Here is a 22,177-nt window from a genome sequence, read left to right as displayed (position 1 = left end):
GAAGAGCTTCAGGGATATAATTTATGAATAACAGAATAAATTGGAAATTAAGGGCTGGGTCAAATATAAGAGAATTTCAACCAGTTATGCTGATTTCATAAAAGGGAAGCCACGTCTGTTCTCACACACTGCTCGGGGATGGACCTACACCTTGTGTGCCAATCGTTGTTCAGTGCAAAGGGCTTTGAAAGTTCTTCAGAGTAATTGGAAAATTAGCATCCTCCATATCAGTTATCAGCTGCCTTCTGTGTCAAAATTTAGGAACATAAAAATTTCCCTTGTTCAGATTTCTATAATGAATGCTTTTAACGTAGAAAAGCAGCTTAAATTATGTTTAATATTTACATTTATAACACTAGTAAGTATGTTACCAGTGGTGACAAATGCATTGTTGAGAGACTTGAAAGATGGAAAGATCATCATGAAGAAAGTCTTATGTGGTTGCTAGGAGTCAAAACAATTCGATGGCATATAATTAATTTTAAAAGTACATAAAGTTCAATAACCTAAAATAACTTCAGTTATTCAGTTCTTATCTTCCCATTTCTGCAGCTGTAGGAAGTTAGCACCCACCCCTTTCCTAGAAGAATGAAATATTTTAGGAAATATTAAAAAGGCAGAATATTATGTTTCCATGGTTGAGAAATAGAGAAACATGTTTTAAAGACAACGCAACTCCCACCTTCCTGCCTCCCCCCTTTGTTAATGGGCCAGAGGCAGAAACTCAATCTTTGACAATAGGATCCATCTGCAACACAATAACAACAGAAACTCACCACATGGCACCTGGGAAGATTACATCAGCCAGCAAGGCTAGCTAAGACCCCCACCCCCTGGGAGTCTGACAACCAATCAGGATACTCTTTCTGGGCCCCAGGAAGTTCAAAGCCAGAGAAAGCATAAAACCTGGGGACTCGCTGTATCTCGGCCCTTTTTCTGTTCAGGAACTCAAACCATGTGATCCTGTCCACCATTAAACCATCTTTCCAAGCAGTCTCCATGTTTCCAGTGTCTTTTTCCCCACTTGGAGCAGAACCCAGAAGGATATTTCTTCCTACACAGCTGGGCTTGTATCTGGGATTTACAGAAACATATATTCCATTTTAGGTTTGTAAATGGGCCTTTGAAGGTCTAGCTCGAAAAACATAACAGAAAATCATGTTCCATTGTTACAAATTAATGAATGAAAATAATCTAGATAGTTTGAGCTAGCAGAGCAATACTAAGAGGTATTTGTTACATCCTTGAAATCCAAGTCTTTAGATTACAGCTTCTGAAAGGACTAACGAGGTTAGCTCATTCTTAGGAATAACCTGATCTTTGTTTATTTGTCTGGAAGCTTGACAAAGATTTCCCTGTAACTCAGTTCTCTTGAACAACAGTAAACTGTTTCTCCATCTGTTTTAGAACTCTGTATGCTGGATTTTCAGCTGCTGTCCAGGGAGTTTGGCAGAAACCATTTCTCCTGCCAAAGATTATGGAAGATTATTGAAATTGAACATGACACCTCCTGCATGCAAAGCATGTGCTCTGCCACTTGGATGTGTGAGACAGGGACACAGATTAGTCCAAGTAGCAAATTGTGAAAGCTGATCTTCTGGAGCAAGTACTCTTTGTCCCAGGTCTATCATACATTTCTCCATGGAGCAACATCTCCATCTGGTGGCGAGTTAAAATATTAGTTCATCATAATAGCTGAAGATTTTGTTCCTTTTCTTCAGCAAGCAAAAGCTACCCGTATTAACACAACTGCTGTACTGTATATCACAGAAAAGTAGTTACTACTTCAGTAGCTACTTCAGTACATATATTATTATATGTTATTGCACATAATCAGTATTTTCCTATTTTTTCTGTTATGTCTTCTTGGGGCTTTTCATCACTGCAGCCTTAAGCAATTCCGAATGTAAAGTGAGTGTAACTGAAGCAATTTAAAGACTCTCCTTTTTTTTTTTTTAATTTGATTTATATGCCGCCCTTCTCCGGAGACTCAGGGCGGCTTACAATGCGCTAAGCAATAGCCTTCATCCTTTTGTATATTTTATACAAAGTCAGCTTATTGCCCCCACAACTGGATCTTCAATTTACCTACCTTAGAAAGGATGGAAGGCTGAGTCAACCTTGAGCCTGGCGAGATTCGAACCTGCAGTAATTGCAGGCAGCTGGTCTTAATAACAGGGTGCTTTAGACCCTGCAAGATTTCTTCCTTTCCTTGGTTTTGGTTTGTTGTTCTGTCTGGATTGCACTTTTCCTGGTCTTAGTTACCCCTCCTGGACCTTTAAAAAAAGCAAAAGATAGCACCAAGTTTACTATTATTTCTGTGAGTTTATCTAGAACAGTGTTTCTCAATCTTGGCATCTTTTAAATTGTTTAAAATGACTTCATCTCTCAGAATTCCACAGCCAACATGTTGTTACTGTTGAGAAACCCTGCTCCAGAAGGCAAAACTGGCAGAAGTCTTGTCAATTTCAACAAATCAAACTTCTCATTGTTTTATCTCTCACACATATGCATACACACACCTACATAGAGAGACAGACATATCCAACAAACATAAATGCTCTGTAGAAAGTTAGCACCCACCCCTCTCCTAGAAGAATGAAATATTCTAGGAAATATTAAAAAGGCAGAATATTATACCTCCCTGGATGAGAAAAAGAGATAGATGCTCTTGGAAAGCAGCCCCCACCTTTGTTAATAGCCCCAGGAAGACTGGCTATCCTATCTACAAGACAAAAGGCTGGGCCAGTCGATCCACAAAACAAAAGCCCTTTACCCTCAGGACATAATAGGATTAGCCCTCTACCCATCTCACCACCTGGGAAGATTGCATCACCCAGCAAGGTTCAACCAAGTCTGGGACTCAAGACAGCCTACATAGTTACCCCTGCATAGCCCCCTGGGAGTCTGACAACCAATCAGAATACATGCCCTTGCCACAGGAACAGGAAGTTCAAATTCAAAGCCTGAGAGAGGGTCTCTCTCTCTCTCTCTCTCTCTCTCTCTCTCTCTCTCTCTCTCTCTCTCTCTCTCTCTCTCTCTCTCTCTCTCTCTCTCTCTCTCTCTCTCTCCCTCCTGTTGTGGAAAGTGTCTGGTCGCAAAACTAGGTGTCATGCCATCACTATGGCTTTCTGTGCTACGGTAGTTTATATTGACCTATAGAACTTTTCTATAGGTCAGTTACAGAATCTGTGTTCCCTGTCTAGTCACATCATTTTACAATCCGCAGAGGTGAGGATAATTATATACTTGGGTTAACGTGAAAAGTTTCAGGTGCTTTGGAGAAGGGACTGAGGATTGGAGGAGGGACTGAGGGACAGTGGGATGCTCTGTAGAAGTGCCACTTAAAACCTTTACAAAGAAGTAATGTGAGATGACAAAAATTCTCCCAATCAGTATAAGACCTTCCAGATGAGTTGAAGGTACCATTCTCATATTTTATTAATAATATCACTGGATATGGAAATGCCTGAAAGTAAATTCTGGCAAATCTAGGAATAATATCTAGGACCCCAAATTGTCTGCTGCTTCCTATTCTTTAGTCTGACGTAACCACCCAGTTTTAATATTATCAACATGCATGATGAAAATGCCCTTGTAAAGAAGCATCTCATGAGAAATAAATTAAACTAAAATATACTTGGGAATTTTAGGGATGAATGAATAACTGGGGGGAAAGGCAGGGGTGGGTTCTAAAAATTTTTACTACTAGTTCTATGGGCGTGGCTTATTTTGTGGGTTTGGCTAGGAGATCATATGACTGGGTGGGCGTGGCTAGCTGGTCATGTAACCGGGTGGCCATGACTATGTGCATAGGGACTACTCAGAGGGCTGAAAAAAGTCATTTCTGACAGGTCCTCACATTTTTTACTGGTCCTCACACTTATGACCAGCCTCACATTTATGCCCGTGCAGCATTCTTAACAACCATGTCATTCATTTCACAACTGCTTCTCTTCACCATGGTGACAAGATAGGGCAAAAAATGTAAAATGTGAGGACAGTCATAAGTTCGAGGACTGGTCAAAAGTGTGAGGACCAGTCAAAAATAACTTTTTTAGCCCTCTGAGTAGTCCATATGCACAAAAGGATTCAATTATTTCTTCAAAGTGCTGATGATTGCACCCTGGCTGGAAGAACTCCAACAGGGCAGTATTTCCTCCCAACAGCGGTGTAAAAAGCTTAAAACAACCCTTCCCCTTTAAGAAAGTCAAGCAGAAAAATAGCCTCCGGAACCGGAAGTAACAGTAAGTCTAGGCATACTGCCGGAGAGGCAGTTTCTGTAATAAAGATTAGGCTAGGAAACAACACCAAATATTGTAATTAATCCTTACAGGATTAACCCTGTAAAGTGGAAAAAAACAAAAGGAGATTTCTTTTAACAACCAGTTCTCCGAACTGCTTAACTACTTAACTACTTAACAACCAGTTCTACGGAAGTAGAATCCCACCACTAGGTCTACCCATTTATTTTTTCAGGCACCGGTGTACTCATTTGTTTTCTTTTAACACTGATCAGCTGTAGGGCGGCCCTTTGAAGCCCCGCGGCAAGAGTTTAAACAGTTTTTTTCCCTCTAGCCATCAGCTGGGACTCAGGAGGCAGCAGTAGATTGGGGGTGGGGCCAAATAAAAGGTAAGAATAACCCGGGGGTGGGAGGAGGGGGCGGGGGAGCAGAACCGGTTCAGTGATGTCATATCGTCACCGCTACCGGCTCGGCTGAACCGGGCCAAACCGGGAGGAACCCACCACTGGGGAAAGGTTAATTCCCAGCTTTCAAATAAAGTAAGTATGTGAACAAAACCCAACAACATTCATGTTGCCCAGAAGAAAAGTTTTGTTCCACTTGTGACCTGTTTCGAGATCAGAAGGTTTTTTGGGAAGATCCAAACTTAAGCTGCAAGAGACTCAGAATAAACTGCACAATCCCCGAGCCAGATGTTTCTGAGAAAATGGTTGCAATCTTAGCAAAATCCCTTAGGCACACACGCACTCGCACACACCTCCCATATACAGAAAAGGTGATAAATCGGGGAACAGGGCTGGTGTGGAAGATTTTCACCAATGGACAATTCTTAGCACAGAGTTAGCCAATAAGGATTTAAAAACCTACACTGATCTTCTCTGTTTTACTATCTACTTTTCAAAACTGAGTTTTGGACTGAATTTCATTGTGTTGAAATTGAGACCCTGGAGACAGAGGGGAGGCTGAATTCTTTCTCCCTCTTGTTTCCCTTGTACACATTGCACAGATGAAACTGCTTTTTATCATATGAATGTAAATATAAACATAGAGCTCTGCAGGACCCTGATCTCAGGGTGATCAAGTTAATCCAATGTGCCTCCAATGTGCCTATCCAAGCTTTGGGAAATGTAATTCTGAATTTTTGCCATCTCTCCCCAGTTTAACACAGACCTATTTATGATGTTCGTCCATTGTGTTCGAAGAGGACCTTGACATCTAACAATTTGTGGGCTGTTCACTAGAGGTGGTATTCAGTCAGTTTGGACAGGTTTGGATGAACAGGTAGCGGAAATCATGGGTGGGGCTGCCACTGCCCACCCGCCCCGGCTCTATGCTGTCCTATTTAGGCACATTTTTGAGGTCAGGAGCATGCGCAGAAGACGCATGCATGAGCAAAGAGCATGCACGGAAGGCCAGGCGCATGTGCAGAGGTGGCCCATGCTCCAGGAGTGGGTTCTACTTACTTTTACTACCGGGCTGTAACGGGATCATGCGCGCGCCTTGTTTCTGCGCATGCAACATCCAGGGCGGTGGGCAGAGCCTCCCGCCGGTTTTACTACCGGTTCTTGCGAACCGGTCTGAACCAGGGGCAACTCACCACTGGCGTGCGCTCTCACATTTTTGGTGCTGGGTGAATTGGTAGGTAAATTATGTGAATCCCACCTCCGTTGATCACAATGTGTCTGCAAGTAGCTGGTAAGGCCTATACGGGCACAAAATGTTCTGCCACATGTCAGGCAGACATCTGTGGGCACCATTGTTGCAGACCTATTTAATACTCTCATGGAATGACTTTTGTATCTGTTTCCTTACAAAAAAAGAAAATTGGAGTTGGGCAGCCAATGTATTTAAATCAATAAATAATATAAATTAATTAATTTAAAAACGGCAGAACGTATTGGCAAAGTTTTGGGTGGAACCTTCTAAAGAAGCATTGCAAAAATCTAAATGATTACTAGATAACTACTTGATTTTGTCATCTACCAGTCCTCTATGTGGTAGTGCTACCATGGGAGACTTTTTAGGCTCTTTGTATGAAAATTCAAGTAAAACGAAACTACATTTAATGTTCGTGTGTGTTTATGTGTGTGTGAATGACTTTAAGAAAGAAGACAAAAATAATATAATGAGAAAAAGTAAAGAAAAAACAAATCAAAGAAAGAACTAAAAGTGCAAGGGGGATGATAAAATAAAAGAAAAATAGAAAGAAAAAATGATATATAGAAGTAGTTTCCAATATTCTTTATAGCAGTTTTAATTGTAAATTTATCTCTTTCTTTATGGTTACAACATAACTTTTCTATACATAATCTATTCTGGCTAATCATTAGAACCATTAATTATAAGTTGGTTTTTTTCTGTTCCATGCAAAAAAAATCTACCAGGGGTTTCCAGACTGCAATAAACATAGAGATTGTTTTTTCTCTGATCAAAGAAATTAATTCAGCCATCTCTGCATGCTCCATCATCTTCACCAATCATTCTTCCACTGTGGGTAACACTAAATCTTTTCATCTTTGTGCATACAATAATCTAACTATAGTTGTCATGTATAAAACCAAAGTTCCATAACTTTTTTCCAACTCTTTGGTCTCCTCTGGTTTCAATTTACTTAAAGGTAAAAGTTCCCCTCGCACATATGTGCTAGTCATTCCCGACTCTAGGGGGCAGTGCTCATCTCCATTTCAAAGCCGAAGAGCCAGCGCTGTCCAAAGATGTCTCCATGGTCATGTGGTTGTCATGACTAAATGCCAAAGGCGCACGGAACACTGTTACCTCCCACCAAAGGTGGTCCCTATTTTTCTATTTGCATTTTTAACATGCTTTCGAACTGCTAGGTTGGCAGATGCTGGGACAAGTAACGGGAGCTCACCCCGTTATGCGGCACTAGGGATTCGAACCGCTGAACTGCTGACCTTTCAATTGACAAGCTCAGCATCTTAGCCACTGAGCCACCGTGTCCCTTTTTCAATTTACTTACTTATTTATAAAATTTATTGGCCACCCATTTTACCACAAGGTAACTCTGATTAATTATATATTAATCTTTAAAATCTTCTGAATCAATGTATATACTGTATTCGAATCCAAAACATTCTAGCTTTTTTACACATCCACTAAACATGATGAAGTAGCCCTTCTCTTGATGTTCACATTTCCAACATAAATTTGAAGTGTGTTTATACATTTCAGATGAAACTACACTGTTTTCCATCCAGCTGCATATCACATATAAACATAATAGGCTCATAGCCCAACTAAAAGCTCAATTAAAGATGAGCTTTTTTCTCATTTTTTTTTTTTCTGCATTCTGGAGATGTAAGATGTAAGACATCTACAGGGCAAAGGAGGAAAAAATGTTTAAATATCTCCAGCTGTTTGCTTTCACTTTCTCCCACTAGATGGCAGGAGTATTCCAATGCAGCCATGCACAAAATTACAATATCTCTAAACATAAAGCTGAGTTCCAAAGGCTACATAAACACTACATAACTGAGCAGAAGCTCATTATCTCCATATAGATAGTTGGCTGTGCTGTAGAAGCCCCTGGAAATGCATCCCCATGGGGCAACTTCAAAGGGCATCCAAGACAGCAGATCATGTGTCTCTCTGAAACCAGATGCTAAGGTAGAGATCCTTTATACCACGATGACAAATATTGCTGCTCTGCTTGGACAGCTACCAGGTACAGCTATTTTCTGGCATTTATTACTTGGGTTGAGGTTGTGGCTTCCTGCATTAGAGCATTAGAGGTCAGGATAAATCCACAACCTAAATCTAATCTAAATCTAATTCTGCAGTTGCTCCAGAATTAGAACAGAACCAATGCACGTCTATATGCAACCTACTGAGAGTAAAAGGAAGTGGCTATAGCTTTGGCCAATGTGCTTCTCAAGGTCTCTGGTTGCCATAGTGGTGGATGAGTTGTTCCTCTTGATGGGCCAGCAAGACTTTTCTCATAATGACCACAGTATCTGGGCTATGCTCTGTCGTGTCTGGGTCGTAGAATTTGTAGGAAGGGAAGTTTCATCAACAATTTTACTAGTTTCACCCTCTAGGACTAAGGTACTATCCTGAAGGACCACTTTTTATGTTACTGGGGAATCAGTACAGTTTAAAATCTCCTTGGGATCATCCCAAAATGATAAATCTGATGCCTTCATACTGATAGTCTTTTTTAATCTTCCTTTTTCTTGGTATAATCATATTTAAGGGACTTTATTACACTCTCATTTGCTCAAATTATCAGTGGTTTATATAGCTAAAAGGTTTTAGAGGCTGAACGCTGCACTTATTTACAGACAAATTAGTTTTCTAAAAGGATAAGCAATGTTTCTCTTTAATGTCTACTAATTGTCTCTTCTTTTCTCACAGTTTCCACTCTGCCTTTGTGTTATCTTTTTCCCTCTCTCCACTTCACTTCCTAGCTGGATGTCCTTATAAGGAACTGTGCAATTAACCCTTTACTTGGATTTTAATAATGCAATATGCAATAATAGCATAATGCCACACTTTATCATTTCATCACAAAGATGATTTCCAGCAGGCCCTAACAAAAAGGAAGGGAGGCTTTGCCCTAATCTAATTCCTAAAAATGTTGCAAGATTATTTTTAATGCCTTCTCAACTCTACAGATATCTTCCAAGTACTTTCTCAGCTGTTTCTTTAATTAATTATCGTGAATGAATGGGCTAACAGAACAGTCTCCCAAATTAAATAGTGAAGAGGGTGAATTAGGGACTTATGGTGGGGGGGAGGGGCAGGGGTAAAACCCTACTGGTTCGGACTGGTTCGGGCAAACCGCTAGGGATTATTGGCATTGGTTCGGCGAACTGGTAGTAATCACCCTCGTTGGCCCCACCTACGCCCGGCCGGTCGCTGCTCACCTCTTCTGGCCACTTGATATTCCACAGAATTCAATGTTAAATGCAGCAGAGAGAATACTAACTTTTCTTCCTCCATTCAGAATGGAGCTGCTTCACCCTGCCCCTTTAAGGTAGTCCCCAGGAGGGAGAGAGACGGGAAGGAACCATAAAGGGAGCAGCAGCTCCATTCTGAATGGAGAGAGAAAAGTTAGCATTCTCTCTGCCACAGAATTCAATGTTAAATGCAGCAGAGAAAATCCTAACTTTTCTCCCTCCATTCAGAACAGAGCTGCTGCTTCCTTTATGGTTCCCTCCCAGTCCCCTCCCTCCTGGGGACTACCTTAAAGGGGCAGGCTGCAGCAGCTCCGTACTGAATGGAGGGAGAAAAGTTAGCATTCTCTCTGTCACAGAATTCAACATTAAATGCAGCAGATAAAATCCTAACTTTTCTCCCTCCATTCAGAACAGAGCTGCTGCAGCCTGTCCCTTTAAGGTAGTCCCCAGGAGGGAGGAGAGGGGGGAACAGCTGGAATGGAGCCGTTTTCGTGAAAGGCAGGAAAATGGGGAAGGGGATTTTCCTGCCTGTCATCCATTCCTCAATCTCAGCACAGACTGAGGAAAGGATGGTAGGCAGAAATATTCCCCTCCCCATTTTACTGCCATTCACGACAAGGAGTGGCTGGGAGGGGAGGGGCCGGTGAGGAGCCCCTTGATGTGAGTGATGTCGAGTTGGCCAGGCCCACCCAGTCACATGACCTCCTCCCAACAAGCCACGCCCACAGAACTGGTAGGGGAAAATTTTTAATTTCACCACTGGGGAGGGGTGAAGGACAGTAAGCGTCTGGATCCAAATTTTCCTTACCAACCTTAACAGCTATTTTTAGTGAAAGCAAAAGATATTGCAGATATTTGTGTATATCTGACATTATGCCTAATCTGGCCAGTTTGTGACTTTATATATTTCAAATGAAGAGCAAGCTATACAATTGGTTGGACAAAAGTATACATTACTTAAGGGGGTATCATGTTACCTCGCCCTTAGTCGAATTCTGGAAATATTCAGAACTTATGTATTTTTAAATGTTTTGAGCATACTGGCTCACTAAAATGGAAGAAGCACTGATTTCTAATCCTATACATTTGTATTTCTCTCCTTGTTCAATATCTAGTTCCTAATTCTTCCTATGAACAATCAAAACAGTGATCAAGAAAAACAAAAATTAGTCTAATACCTATATTTCACATTTGTCAAGATAGGAGGGGCAGATCCTACTCATTAAGGGTCCCAAAAACATTGCTAAACTATAGTTTTAGCAAAACAAAAATTGTACCTGCAATTTATTAAATCAATTCTGTACTTTCCAACCGTAGAGAGCAGTCTCGTAGTCCTAGGGAAAACTGAAGTTTTTTACAGAGTTGTATTTAAAATGGCATGCTAGGAAGCCCCCTTTCCAAATTATTTTTTAGGAGTTGTGTAAATACATGAACTACTGATAAGAGTCATAGTTCAGCAATATCTTCAGCATCTCATATCCTCTACTTTTATATCATACACAAACACACACACACTATAATTATGTTTTTGTTTGATTCTTTTTTATTGTTGTTTACTTTACTTTAAATCCAGGAAAATAGGAAAACGTTATGTGTTTATTTCACTACAGAAATGCTGTGCATTTAGAGATGAAGCAAAAAAAAATCAAAAAGTTTTGATCGGAGAACTCTGAAGGAAAGGAAGAATGTGTATTAACATTCAAATGATTCCTTCAGAATCAGCCTTTGTGGTTCTGTTGTGTTGTTGTTGATGCTCCTTCCTTCGACCAACCTGACATCACAATCTGCCTCTGCTTCTGCCTTCCTTTCTCTGCATGCAGAATGGTTTGCTTGTTAAAGGACAACAATGTGTATTGCAGTTTACAGCCTGCCTGGAGTTTCAGCAAGGGAAGGGTTAAGGAAAGCTGATGGCCACTAAGCGAGTGAGCTCATCTGAGCTGGAAAAGGCTCCAAGAATTCTGAGCCACTCAGTGCAGATAATATCAGAAGTGGGGGATATCTGAAGCGGGAAGCAAAGCTACTTAGCAAATTTCAACATCCACCTAAGATACATTCCATGCATATTCGGGACTGCAAGCCAACTGATGGAAGCCACCAGTTCTGTAAGTACAAATACTTGATATTCTAACTGGGTGACTGGTTGCTCCGTGACAGATAGAAACGGATCACCGCGAAATACAAAGCTATTAATTAAATCAGTATCTCAGAAGAACTAAACATCCCAGACACTCAAAAAATGGATCTTAACTGATTTGTTTTTCTTTTGCTCGAAGCTATTTAATCAAGTTGAAATTAACCTAACATTTGCTTCCTTGCACAAGCTGAAAAATGCTGGGAATCAGAGCAGAGTAAACATGCTTACTGTTTCAGTTCCACCCATATTCGGTAATTAAATTGCAAATACGATTCAGACGCTTCAGTGACAAGCCAAACTTTTGTGTGGTGCTTCTGCTCAAGTCAACTGGCAGATCAAGATTCCAAAATAATAACTTGGGAGTTTCCCATCGAAAGGCAGACATTCAGTCTTCTTGAAAGAAACCGGAGAAAACAAGCTGTTAATTATGCAGTCCAGGGATGGGCAGGCTTAGCCTTTGTTGGATCTAGTGGTGTGTGGTTTTTTTTTTTTAATCTTACTGGAATCCAAAGATCCACCAACTAAAACCTGGTGCAAAAGTCTGGACTTGAAATGAAAATATTGTGAAGCCAAGTTGTGTTTCAAATGCTGGAATTTAACACACAGTCTTTCTTCACAAGAATCCACTTTGTCACCATGAGTTTCCTTCATTTGAGCAATACCACTTTTGCAAGGGGAAGTAATTTTGCTTAAACATATGGCGTTGGGCATTTTCACTAATGTAGTATGAATTATCCAGAGGTCTATTAGTTGCAATCTATTCACCTCGTGTGTAGTTTGTTCTGGTGGTACAGAAACTTTGGTATAGGATTATGTGAAGACAACGTCAATCAATGAGAACCCTCACAATAATCTGCAGATGCAAATTGCAAAGGCTGTGCTTACACTCCCCAAATTGGGAGCCTTCCAAGTAAACCATCAGATATACTGTTTCTATTATCTTCAAAGAAGGGCTGTGGATAATTCCACCTGGTTCCCAGTTCAAATATCACAATCTCAGACAGGGACAAATTAAGATTCTGCAACCCAATCACTACCTTTGTAGGAGGACTGTAGCTTTGGCACTCCCTTGGTATGTTAGCTTCTGAACATTCTCAATATATGCTCAACATGTTCAAATATATGGATAATACCTCATCCCTTTCCTACTAGTGTTGGCCTGTCCTGTCCTGTCCTGTCCTTTCTGTGGTTGAACAGCATTGTCATTTTCTTCATAGTCTCTTGAGACTATATGGATCAAAAAAAAAAAAAGTGTTTGTGCATGTTTGGCCTCAAATTTATTACAATTTGCCAGTGCTCTGTGTGCTGTTGTCTATTAAAGCAACATAAAAGGAGAATCTATGGAGGGTACTAGAAGGGTTTGTACTTGGCTTCTGGGATCCAAAAATATTATGAACAAATTAGCTCTGGTACATTTAGCTAAGCCGCCAATAGCTTTTCCTTCCAACAGGAGCAGACTAGCATTAAAAATTGAAAGTTTGATGATAAAAATCAAAGGATCAAATCTTCTCAGTTATTGATTGAACCAAACAAACCACCAGAAGAATTTTGAGGTGGTGTGACATTCGCATCCTCTCAAGGTTTTCTGGAAAGGTAAGAACACAAAGGAAACTGCTTTCAGCTTCCTTTCATTTCTAATCAAGGTTAGAAACCACTTCCTCAACATAATAGCTACTAAATTGAGAGAGATTCCAGTTCATGTGCCCAACCTTACCTGGCTATTCGGAGGAAGTAGAACATCTTGTACTTTTGGTTTCAGAGCTTTCAAGCGAGATATTCAAAGCGAGATATTCAAAGTATTGCTGACAACCTTGCAAATATTTGAAGGATATCTATACATGCACAGACAGCCCTGAATGATAAAACATTTCTAGATTCCTAATATTTAAACGAGTAATGTTCTCAAATCCATATATATTTCCTAAATTTCTTAATTTATTTTATTTATTGATCACATTTCCATAACATCCATCTCACCTAAATAACTCTCAATTGGACAATTGAGACTAATTGCTATAGAACAGATATCTCGACAAGATGTCTCTAGGCAGTCTTTCTTCCATAAAAGTGTCCTGAGCATTAAATCAACTTAAGAGTCAGTAAATAATATTTTCTAGAGCGTAACTTGAAGAAAAGGTAAAACAGAGATTTGTAATACCATTGAAAGAAGTGTCTTTCCTTAATTGGCATGCTCTTCTGTTCTTCACATCTAACTTCCTTTAATGCAAGGGTGGAGAACCTGTAATTTATTTATTTTTTGTTCCAGGCTACACGAAAATTCCATTCAAATTGAGGGATTTCAGAAATATGCTGACAATGCTACACTTCACTAGGTCCTAACTTGTGACATAGTTGTTCTACTAATACATGCAAAATTATTTATATAATTCTAGTATTAAACGACTAAAAATATGGGTTGTAGCACAGTATAGTATCTAATGGCAAGTATAGTATACCACGACCAATGAAAGCCAACAAGAATATCCAGAGGTTTTCTGCCCTACCTGATTTTAATTCATTCAGCTTTTTAAAAATATTTTAAAAAGAGGAAGCTGGCATGCTCAAATGCAAGCAGCCAATTTCTAATTCTTGATTTAGAAAAAAACATTGCCAAGTCCCATTAGGCCTACATACATGTTTAGGCAATAGCAAGTGGTTGTACTGTAATTCATTGCTTTGTTTGGAAGAATGATTATCTGCTTTGAAAAATAATAAGTATATTCAGATGATCAAGAGCATCTTAGGAGACTAGAGAGGAACTGCCCCATGTGCTTGCCATTTCATAATGAAATATTTTGTGATTGTCCGTGCAAGGTTCACTGTAGCAATTATTTCCAGCGAGACCCCCTGCTATGTGATCTCAGAATTCTAGATGTGCCCACAAGTCCATTTCTCCTGCAGATAACCAAAGGTCAGCTGACTTTGCTTTGACAGCTGCAAAATGTTCTATCAGACTACACATTTGATCATGCCAAAGTACCATGGTTGTTTTGTTATTTTGGGTATTTCTCTATGTGATGTGGGGTAATGTACTGCAGTACAATGTGTGTTAGCTTGGCTAAAGAACATAGAACTTAGTTTTGAGATTCAGCGCAGAGGTGTGTATTTGTTTGTTTTTTTTAAATAGTCAGAATCTCAAGTGAAGGTAGTCAAAATGGAGCTCGGTTCATGATATGACCTCAGAAATATATAAATACAGCCTTACAATTGCAACTGAGCCCAACGTTTCTGTGGCTGAACAGGACGGTTGTTAAGTGAATTTTGCTCCATTTTTACAACCTTTCTTCCCATGGTTGTTAAGTGAATCACTGAAGTTGCCAAGTTAGTAACACAGTGGTTAAGTGAATTTGGCTTCCCACTGACTTTGCTTGTCAAATGATTGCAAGAGGTGATCACATGACCTCAACCGTCATAAATATGAGCCAGTTGCCAAGTGTCTGAATTTTGATCACATGACCATGGACAGGCTGCAACGGTCATAACTCTGAAAAATGGACATAGGTCACTTTTTTCAGTGCTGCTGTAACTTTGAATGGTGACTAAACAAACTGTTGTAAGTTGAAGACTACATGTAGCTGCTTTTTTCTATAAAAGGAAAGTAAATTTGCAAGGATGGGATCAAGACTTCTAAACAAAATCTGTGCAGGCCTTTTTTTTTCCCCAGCCAAGCTCCAGTTGAGGGGTAGGGGAGGGTAAATGAAGATATCTGTAACTTTATTGTTTATGGATGGAAATTGATGCCCTTTGCATCCTAACAGTCTGTGCTGGGATAAATATCCATTTCAACTACAGATCGATATACCGAAGACTGCTGTGCAAGACAGATAGGGTAGCTGCAAAGAATGAATGTGGCAGAACTGTGTGTTGGATGATTTAGCACATATATGAATGTACATGAAAACAGAATACATAAACGATTTCTTTGGAGGAAATAGTAAACCAATTCCATTATTTATAAGACATAATATAGTAGGCACAATATGGGCTAAAATTATAAGTGAATTAGCACAAATCAGACACAGCAAGCAATATACAGTATAAGCAACTCCACATTCCCACATCTCTCACCTCATGTTGAATCATAACAGAGGTGGGTTTCAGCAGGTTCTGACCAGTTCTGGAGAACCGGTAGTGGAAATTTTGACTGGCCCCACCCCCATCTATTCTCTGCCTCCCAAGTCCCAGCTGATCGGGAGGAAATGGGGATTTGCACTATCCTTCCCCTGTCACACCCACCAAGCCACACCCACCAAGCCATGCCACGTCCACCAAGCCACACCCACAGAACCGGTAGTAAAAAAATTTGAAACCCACCATTGAATCAGAACCTTCAGCAGCTTTGACAAATCTTTGACAACTATTATCCTTGATAAATATTATTGGCCTACCTAAGCTGTCCCACTGTGATAAAACATTTCATTATTTACATATCTGTTGTGTCATGAATTGACATTGCTGTGGCTTGTAAAACCATGTTAATGTTATGATGCTTGGATTTCTTCTCCTGGAGGAAGAACAGGAGCCCTGGATCTGAGGATCTGGAGATTAATGGAGCCTGTGAAATAGATATGTCCTCTATCTTTGATTATCTATTCTGCAGTTGCTGTTATGTATTTTATATTATGGTTCATTTGTATGCGAAAGTGCCATTGATTTGTTTGTTTGTTTGTTTATCAGTCAGATTTATATAGCTACCCAGCTCACCAGAAGAGACTCTAGGGTGGCGTACAACAATAAATAAATTAAATAAATAAATTGTGATTTACTGAGTAGACGAAATGAGTGAATTAATGAATTCCATTAAACTGTTTGCTGCCTGGATTAAATGCCCTGCCATGCCCATGTCATGAGGATTAAATGCCGTGCTATAGATGAACCTGAAGAAGGATATAATCAGAATAGCACAACATAATAAAAACACTTGATAAATGTGATATCAGCAAAGCAGTATGACGACCTATGTATGGATCATAGATAAACGTGATGGGTCACACGTCTATGGAGATGCTCAATCATCCAGGTCATGGATGTCTCAAAGGTGCATTTTCCAAAGGCAACTGGACTTTCTTGTTTTTCCTTGAAGACATTTCATTTCTCATCCAAGAAGCTTCTGCCATTCTGACTGAATGGTGGAGAATGGAAGGATTTATATTCTGCAAGAAATATAAATCCTTCCATTCTCTACCATTCAATCAGAACAGAAGAAGCTTCTTGGATGAGAAGCAAAACTTATTCAAGGGAAAACAAAGAAAGTCCAATTGCCTTTTGAAAAAGCACCTTTGGGACTCTGGGTCAGACCTAATTGGTCTATCTGAAGATTTAGACGTAGGCATCCATTCCTAACCACAAAGTTAAAATATAACATGTCTATTATCACAAGCTCTGCCCTCACAACACTATACATAAATAAGCGAGGCTGTGTTTGTGTAGTGATGTTGTGATGCCCATATCATTTGCCTCTTCTTCTCCCTTCCCATGGATGCCCATGGTTTTGGAAACTGACTTCAACCTTTCACCAATTTTAGAACCATCTCACAATACAAAGCTCCCAAGATTTAATGTTAATTTTTATCTTGCTTTGGTATGCTGGTTTGAACATATCTGCCTGAAAGAAAAACAGAGACTTTAAAGTAGCCATTACCAGTCTATTATCCTCCAATTCTGCTGCGTCTTCAACTCCACATACTTCCCAGCCAGCAGGACCCAGATTGGGAGGCACCAGGTTGGGAAAACCTGTTTTTAATAAATAAATAATCAAACAGCTAAGCCATACAGTGAACATGTTTTGGGTTAATAGGTCTAAGACTCAATGAAGGACTTTGCTGACTGGCAACTATCAGAGACAAGAATAAACTTGTTGAGTCTCCCTAGAGAAGTTTCGCTTCACTTCAGAGCCTGAAATTTCAACCAAACATTGGAGCAGCTAAAAGCCTTCCTACTGGGAAATAGAATAATCCACCAACTTCCAGTTTGAGAATGTTCTTGAGTAGGTTAAATATTTCTGGGAGGTTTTTTCTGTTGTCCCACCACCCTGTTATTTGCCATGATAATTACTAGTCAATAAATAAATAAATAAAGGCCTCATTTATTAAGCTAGCACAATCTAGATCGGGGTGTCAAACTCAAGGCCCGCAGGTCAAATCCGGCCCGTGGGTGTTTAGATCTGGCCCACGGGGCTGCCCTGGAAACAGCAAAGGACCGGTCTGCAGTGCCTCTGCCAGAAAAATCAGAGCATGGGAGGGCTGCACGCAGAGCCCCGCAACCTCCATTTTCACTGGCAGAGAGCTGCAAGAGGCCATCCTGGCCAAAAATGGGGCCCAAGGGTTGCACGTGGCCCACCCAAGCTCCGTTTTTGCTAGCAGAGCGCTAGCAAAACAAACTAAAAACAAAACAATAGGAGAAATGTTTCTCCTTTTGCATTTGAGCACGCAAGAAGGGACAGGAAAGGAGAAAGGGAAAGAGGAAAGACAAAGAAAAAGAAAAAGATGGGAAGATGGGAAGAGAGCAAGGAAGGAAAAATAAGGAAAGAGGGAAAGGAAAAAGAAAGGAGAATGAAGAGGGAAGGAAAAAGAAGGGAAGGAAGGAAGGAAGGAAGGAAGGAAGGAAGGAAGGAAGGAAGGAAGGAAGGAAGGAAGGAAGGAAGGAGATTATAATGAGAGTGAGGGAGGGTCTGAGGGGAAGTCCTCCACTAGCACTTTGCCACCACAGGTGCCACCCCGACACAAGTGACATCGAGCTGCCCTGCCCATAAATAACATCCTGGCCACACCTACCCTGGCCATGCCCACCCCGGCCCCCCGAGGTCAAACACAACCCTGATGCGGCCCTCAATGAAATTGAGTTTGACTCCCCTGATCTAGATGGAAGAACCGTGAAGCCAATATATATGATCCTTTTTTTCAGGACTGTGCAATATGGTTCCTTCTGCTGCCCAAAGGGCAATTCTTCCTGGGCCTAACTGTGAGACAATCACTGAAATCTGATGAGTGTGCTTCCACTGCAATCACACTTCTGAAATTATACACCCGTTGTACCACATTCTCTCAAGCGATCTTGATCAGAGGCCGGAATTTCAGGCAAAGGCATGCAAAAGCTCATAAAATGTCCTTTCCTGGATTTATGTCCTAGGCTTGGTGTGTGGTTGAAACAATGAGTCAGCCCTGCCCATAAATAACATTAATAAATGATGGTCATGGTTTGGACAGAAGTGGAGAATCATATCTAAGACTGTTCAAATAACCTCAATTCCTCTCTTTCTCTCTCTCTGTTCTTCTCTTCCCTACTCATCTCCAGAGGTGCTAATGCTGTGAGTCTATAAAAGCGGTAGCCATGGAAACCCAAACCAAAGAAATGGAGGCGGGAGAGAAGTCCCCTGAGTCCAAAGACTTGCTGCCCAGCCAAACAGCAAGTACCTTGTGCATCAGTTCTCGGAGTGAGTCCGGCTGGAATACTCTTCCCCGGAACAAATGGGACATTTACCACAAACCAGTCATCGTGCTCTCAGTGGGCGGGGCAGTGTTCCTCTTTGGGATTGCTATTACTAGTCTGACTTGCCTCACCCTGGACAGAAACAACAACACAACCAGCATAAGAAACAACATGGGCAACAAAACCACCAACATAACCAAGGAAGTGTTTAAGCTGTGTGGTCCGGCCTTCCTTTCTCTTGGCCTCATGATGCTTGTGTGTGGGCTTGTCTGGATCCCCATCATCCGCAAGAAGCTGCGGCAGAAGCAAAAATATCCCATCCTCCAGAGCATTAAGTCCTTCTTCCTCAACCGCTGAAGGTAGCTTCTCTTGGGTTTGGCCGCAAGGCTGTATGAGCAGGCTAGGTCCTTTTTGTTCCAATGTCCTGCAAGTCAAACCAACTCTGTTCTGAAGGTGAGATCACCATGCCCTTCTCTTCCTTTTGTCTGTTTAGGATTAGCCCATTTCTGGGCAGAAATCACCGCAGCTGTCCCTGGGCCGTCCATCAGTGAATCAGTTTTCCTTTTCAACAAGAGGACCATATCTGTCCATTGCCAGATCAAACCCCCAAACAGTTACTTTGGCTAAACTTGATTGTGCATTTAGCATACTGAATATTGCTTTGAATATTGATTATACTGATTGACCTAGAGAGCTTCAAAGTGGAGATGCCGTCTCATATATTTTCGTAGAAGAAATGGCTTCTTTGGGGGCAAAACTGCTTGCAGAAAACAGTGCTCAAGTGTTGTCTTGTATGAATGATATAATAAATGGATTGTGGAAAGAAGATATTCTCCCATTCCATTGTGGGAGAAATTTTAGAGTGTAGAGCCCAAAGACATACAGTATGTTCTTAGAGTAGGAAATGATATAGAAAAAGCACTTAGAAAGTGGTAGGGATACAAGCATATTGAACACGGAAAAGACTGAATCTTCCACAAGGAAACTGGATCCTATTTATGAAACTTGCCATTTTCTCTTTGCTAGGTAGATAGAAATATCCTTTATTAGTAGGGGTGGTTTTTTTTTTTCTTATTAGTGTCCTTTTTTATTTGAAAGAGCAGACCAGGAAACTATATGGATCTGATGTATACCCATACACCATAAAATTAGCTGCGGACAAACTCCAATGAACTGAAAGAGATCCAAGGACAACTTGAAAAAAGTCATTAAATGAAAAAAACAAACTCTTTTAAAATTATGAACATGAAATCAATTTTTGATGAAACCTTGAAAGGTTAAGATGTTTGGATGTTTAGAACGGCTCTTTGTCCATATATTTTGTCCAAATACTTCGTCATCTGTTTGTGCTTGTAGTCAAGGAGAAAAAAATGTCACTGACAATGTCATTTTCTCCAAGAGAAAATTGAAAGGAAATATTTCATTAAAACCAAAACCAAAGAGCTCTTGAATGCTGAACTAAATATGCCCATTTCTAAGATCAGGAGCGCATTGGACTTGGCAAGCAGGAAAGGGAGAAAGGTCTCAGGTTCCAGTTCGAAAACAGGAAGGATAAATGATCTGCACAAGCGTCACACCAAAATGATCTCAGAGACTACTTCAAAGACCATTGGATTGTGGGTTTGTAGTTGTTACACTGAAGCACAGTGTGGATATTAGGATGAAATAAATCAGAGATGCAACCCAGAGGCTTTGCATGTATTTCCTTAGAGAGATGAACTTATACAACAATTTCCAGAGGTGGCCTTCTAAGCCATGGTAATATCTCCCAGATCAGGGGTGGGCAAATGTGACTCTTTTACAACCTGTGGACTTCAACTCCCAGAATTCCTGAGCCATCTTGGCTGTCTCAGGAATTCTGGGAGTTGAAGTCCACAGGTTGTAAAAGAGCCACGTGTGCCCACCCCTGTCCCAGATGATACGAAAGTGCCTCTTTATGGGGATTTGTGGGCTTCTTCCCTCTCAACCATTTATTTTTGCTTTAGGAGTATCAGATTAAGGACTGACCAGCATTTCCTACTTTCCCCAGTGCAAGAATGGAACCGAAGGGCAAGAAGAGATGAAATGAACCTCAGTCCCCCCATACAAGTAGTCCTTGACTTACGACAGGTCGTAAGTTGTGATGGTCATTGAGTGGGTCATCACATGGCCACACCCACTTTTACAACCTGTTTTGCAGTGATCATTAAGCAGTGGTTGTATAGCAATTGCTGTGGTCATTAAATGAATGGCACAGTCATTAAGCGAACCCACCTATTTTGCTAGAAATCTTAAATGAATACGGGTTGTCAGCAAAAATGTAAATGGTGGTCATGTGACTGCAGAATGCTACAAATGGCCATAATGAACGCCCAAAATGTTATCATGTAACTGCGGGTGGGGGGTGGCTAAATTAAGCAATCAGTCATAAGTCGAGAACTACCTATAGCTCCCTGGGAAGAAGTTTCCTTGCTCAGCATTAGAAGTAGTGTTTCCCCACCTCTGCTGGCTGAAGCAGGACGTCCACTATTTACGATGCACATTGTTCTGTCTTACACAAAGGCCTGTGCTCCAGTTGTGCGCTCAGGTGACCCTTCGGTCCTCTCTCTTTGCTTTGTCAGCCATTTTAGGCTGGGCTACATCCAAGGAAAAATCAGGCCTTTCCTTGTTGTTTCTGGTTCAGTTTTTGAAAATGCTGGCCATTCCAACAGTTTTAATGGCAGAACCATCCTTACCTTTTCCTTCAAGGTGAGGGGTGGTGGCGGCAAGAGAGCTGCAAAGTTTCTCCCAAGTGCTAGGAAGAACTATGAAACTGTTCACACTCCTCCCACCACCACAGAGAGAGAGAGAGAGAGAGAGATAAACACACCTACAAAGACCAGCCCTCAAAAGACATTCTGCAAAGAAAAGCAATTGGTGCTTGCTTTTCTGGTGGGTATGTGGAGGAAAAAGCAGGGAAAATCATCAGTCAGGATATACAGTGTGGTAACCAAGATCCAAAGAGAAAACCAGCCCATCACTGTGGCCAAAGAGCTGAAATCTGGAAAGAGATTTCTTAAGTCATTTCATCAGCTGGTTTATTGCTGGGAGACAAACCACTAAAGGCAGCCCCACAGAAAAGTCCAAGAAATGAGTTTTTATTTAGTGGGGAAGGGAGGCAATGACTCTCTGGTAACTTGTCTGAACAATCATCCTACATTTCTGGTCCATTTTATAAGAAAGGAATCCTGTTCTCTTAAATGCCATTTCTATTGCCCACCCGCCCTTCACCAACATCTGGTGTTCACTATGATCTCAATCATTTAGTTCTGAGTTTCTCAAAATCGAGAGATGATATAGAACTGATGCCTTACTTCAATCTTTTGGGATAGAATAGGGAAGCTTCTTATGTGGGTTGTGCCAGTGGTGAAATCTGAACCGGTTTGCTACCGGTTTGCTGGCCGCACATGCCCACTGCGTGCCAAATGCGCACT

General features: G+C 40.9%; 1 protein-coding gene across 3 annotated transcripts; it reads left to right on the top strand.

Moving 5' to 3' along the window:
- The first annotated feature begins 7,765 nt into the window (after positions 1 to 7,765).
- On the top strand, positions 7,766 to 20,411 carry PIRT (phosphoinositide interacting regulator of transient receptor potential channels). Of its 3 annotated transcripts, XM_034407868.2 has the most exons (3): positions 10,822 to 11,265; positions 18,591 to 19,084; positions 19,219 to 20,411. In XM_034407868.2, the coding sequence occupies exon 2, from the start codon at positions 18,627 to 18,629 to the stop codon at positions 19,080 to 19,082; it is 456 nt and encodes a 151-aa protein (XP_034263759.1). In that variant the 5' UTR covers positions 10,822 to 11,265; positions 18,591 to 18,626; the 3' UTR covers positions 19,083 to 19,084; positions 19,219 to 20,411. The 3 variants fall into 3 exon arrangements, with proteins under 3 accessions (XP_034263752.1, XP_034263759.1, XP_060544222.1); XM_034407861.2 differs by lacking the exon at positions 10,822 to 11,265 and adding an exon at positions 7,766 to 7,929 and having other exon boundaries at positions 18,591 to 20,411; XM_060688239.2 differs by having other exon boundaries at positions 18,591 to 20,411.
- The last annotated feature ends 1,766 nt before the right edge of the window (positions 20,412 to 22,177 follow it).

This window comes from Pantherophis guttatus, chromosome 2 (genome assembly GCF_059756535.1).
Source record: "Pantherophis guttatus breed Tessera chromosome 2, ASM5975653v1, whole genome shotgun sequence".
In the NCBI taxonomy this organism is placed as follows: domain Eukaryota; kingdom Metazoa; phylum Chordata; class Lepidosauria; order Squamata; family Colubridae; genus Pantherophis; species Pantherophis guttatus.
The sequence above is the reverse complement of the archived record's forward strand: the minus strand, read 5'-3'. Positions and strand labels throughout refer to the sequence as shown.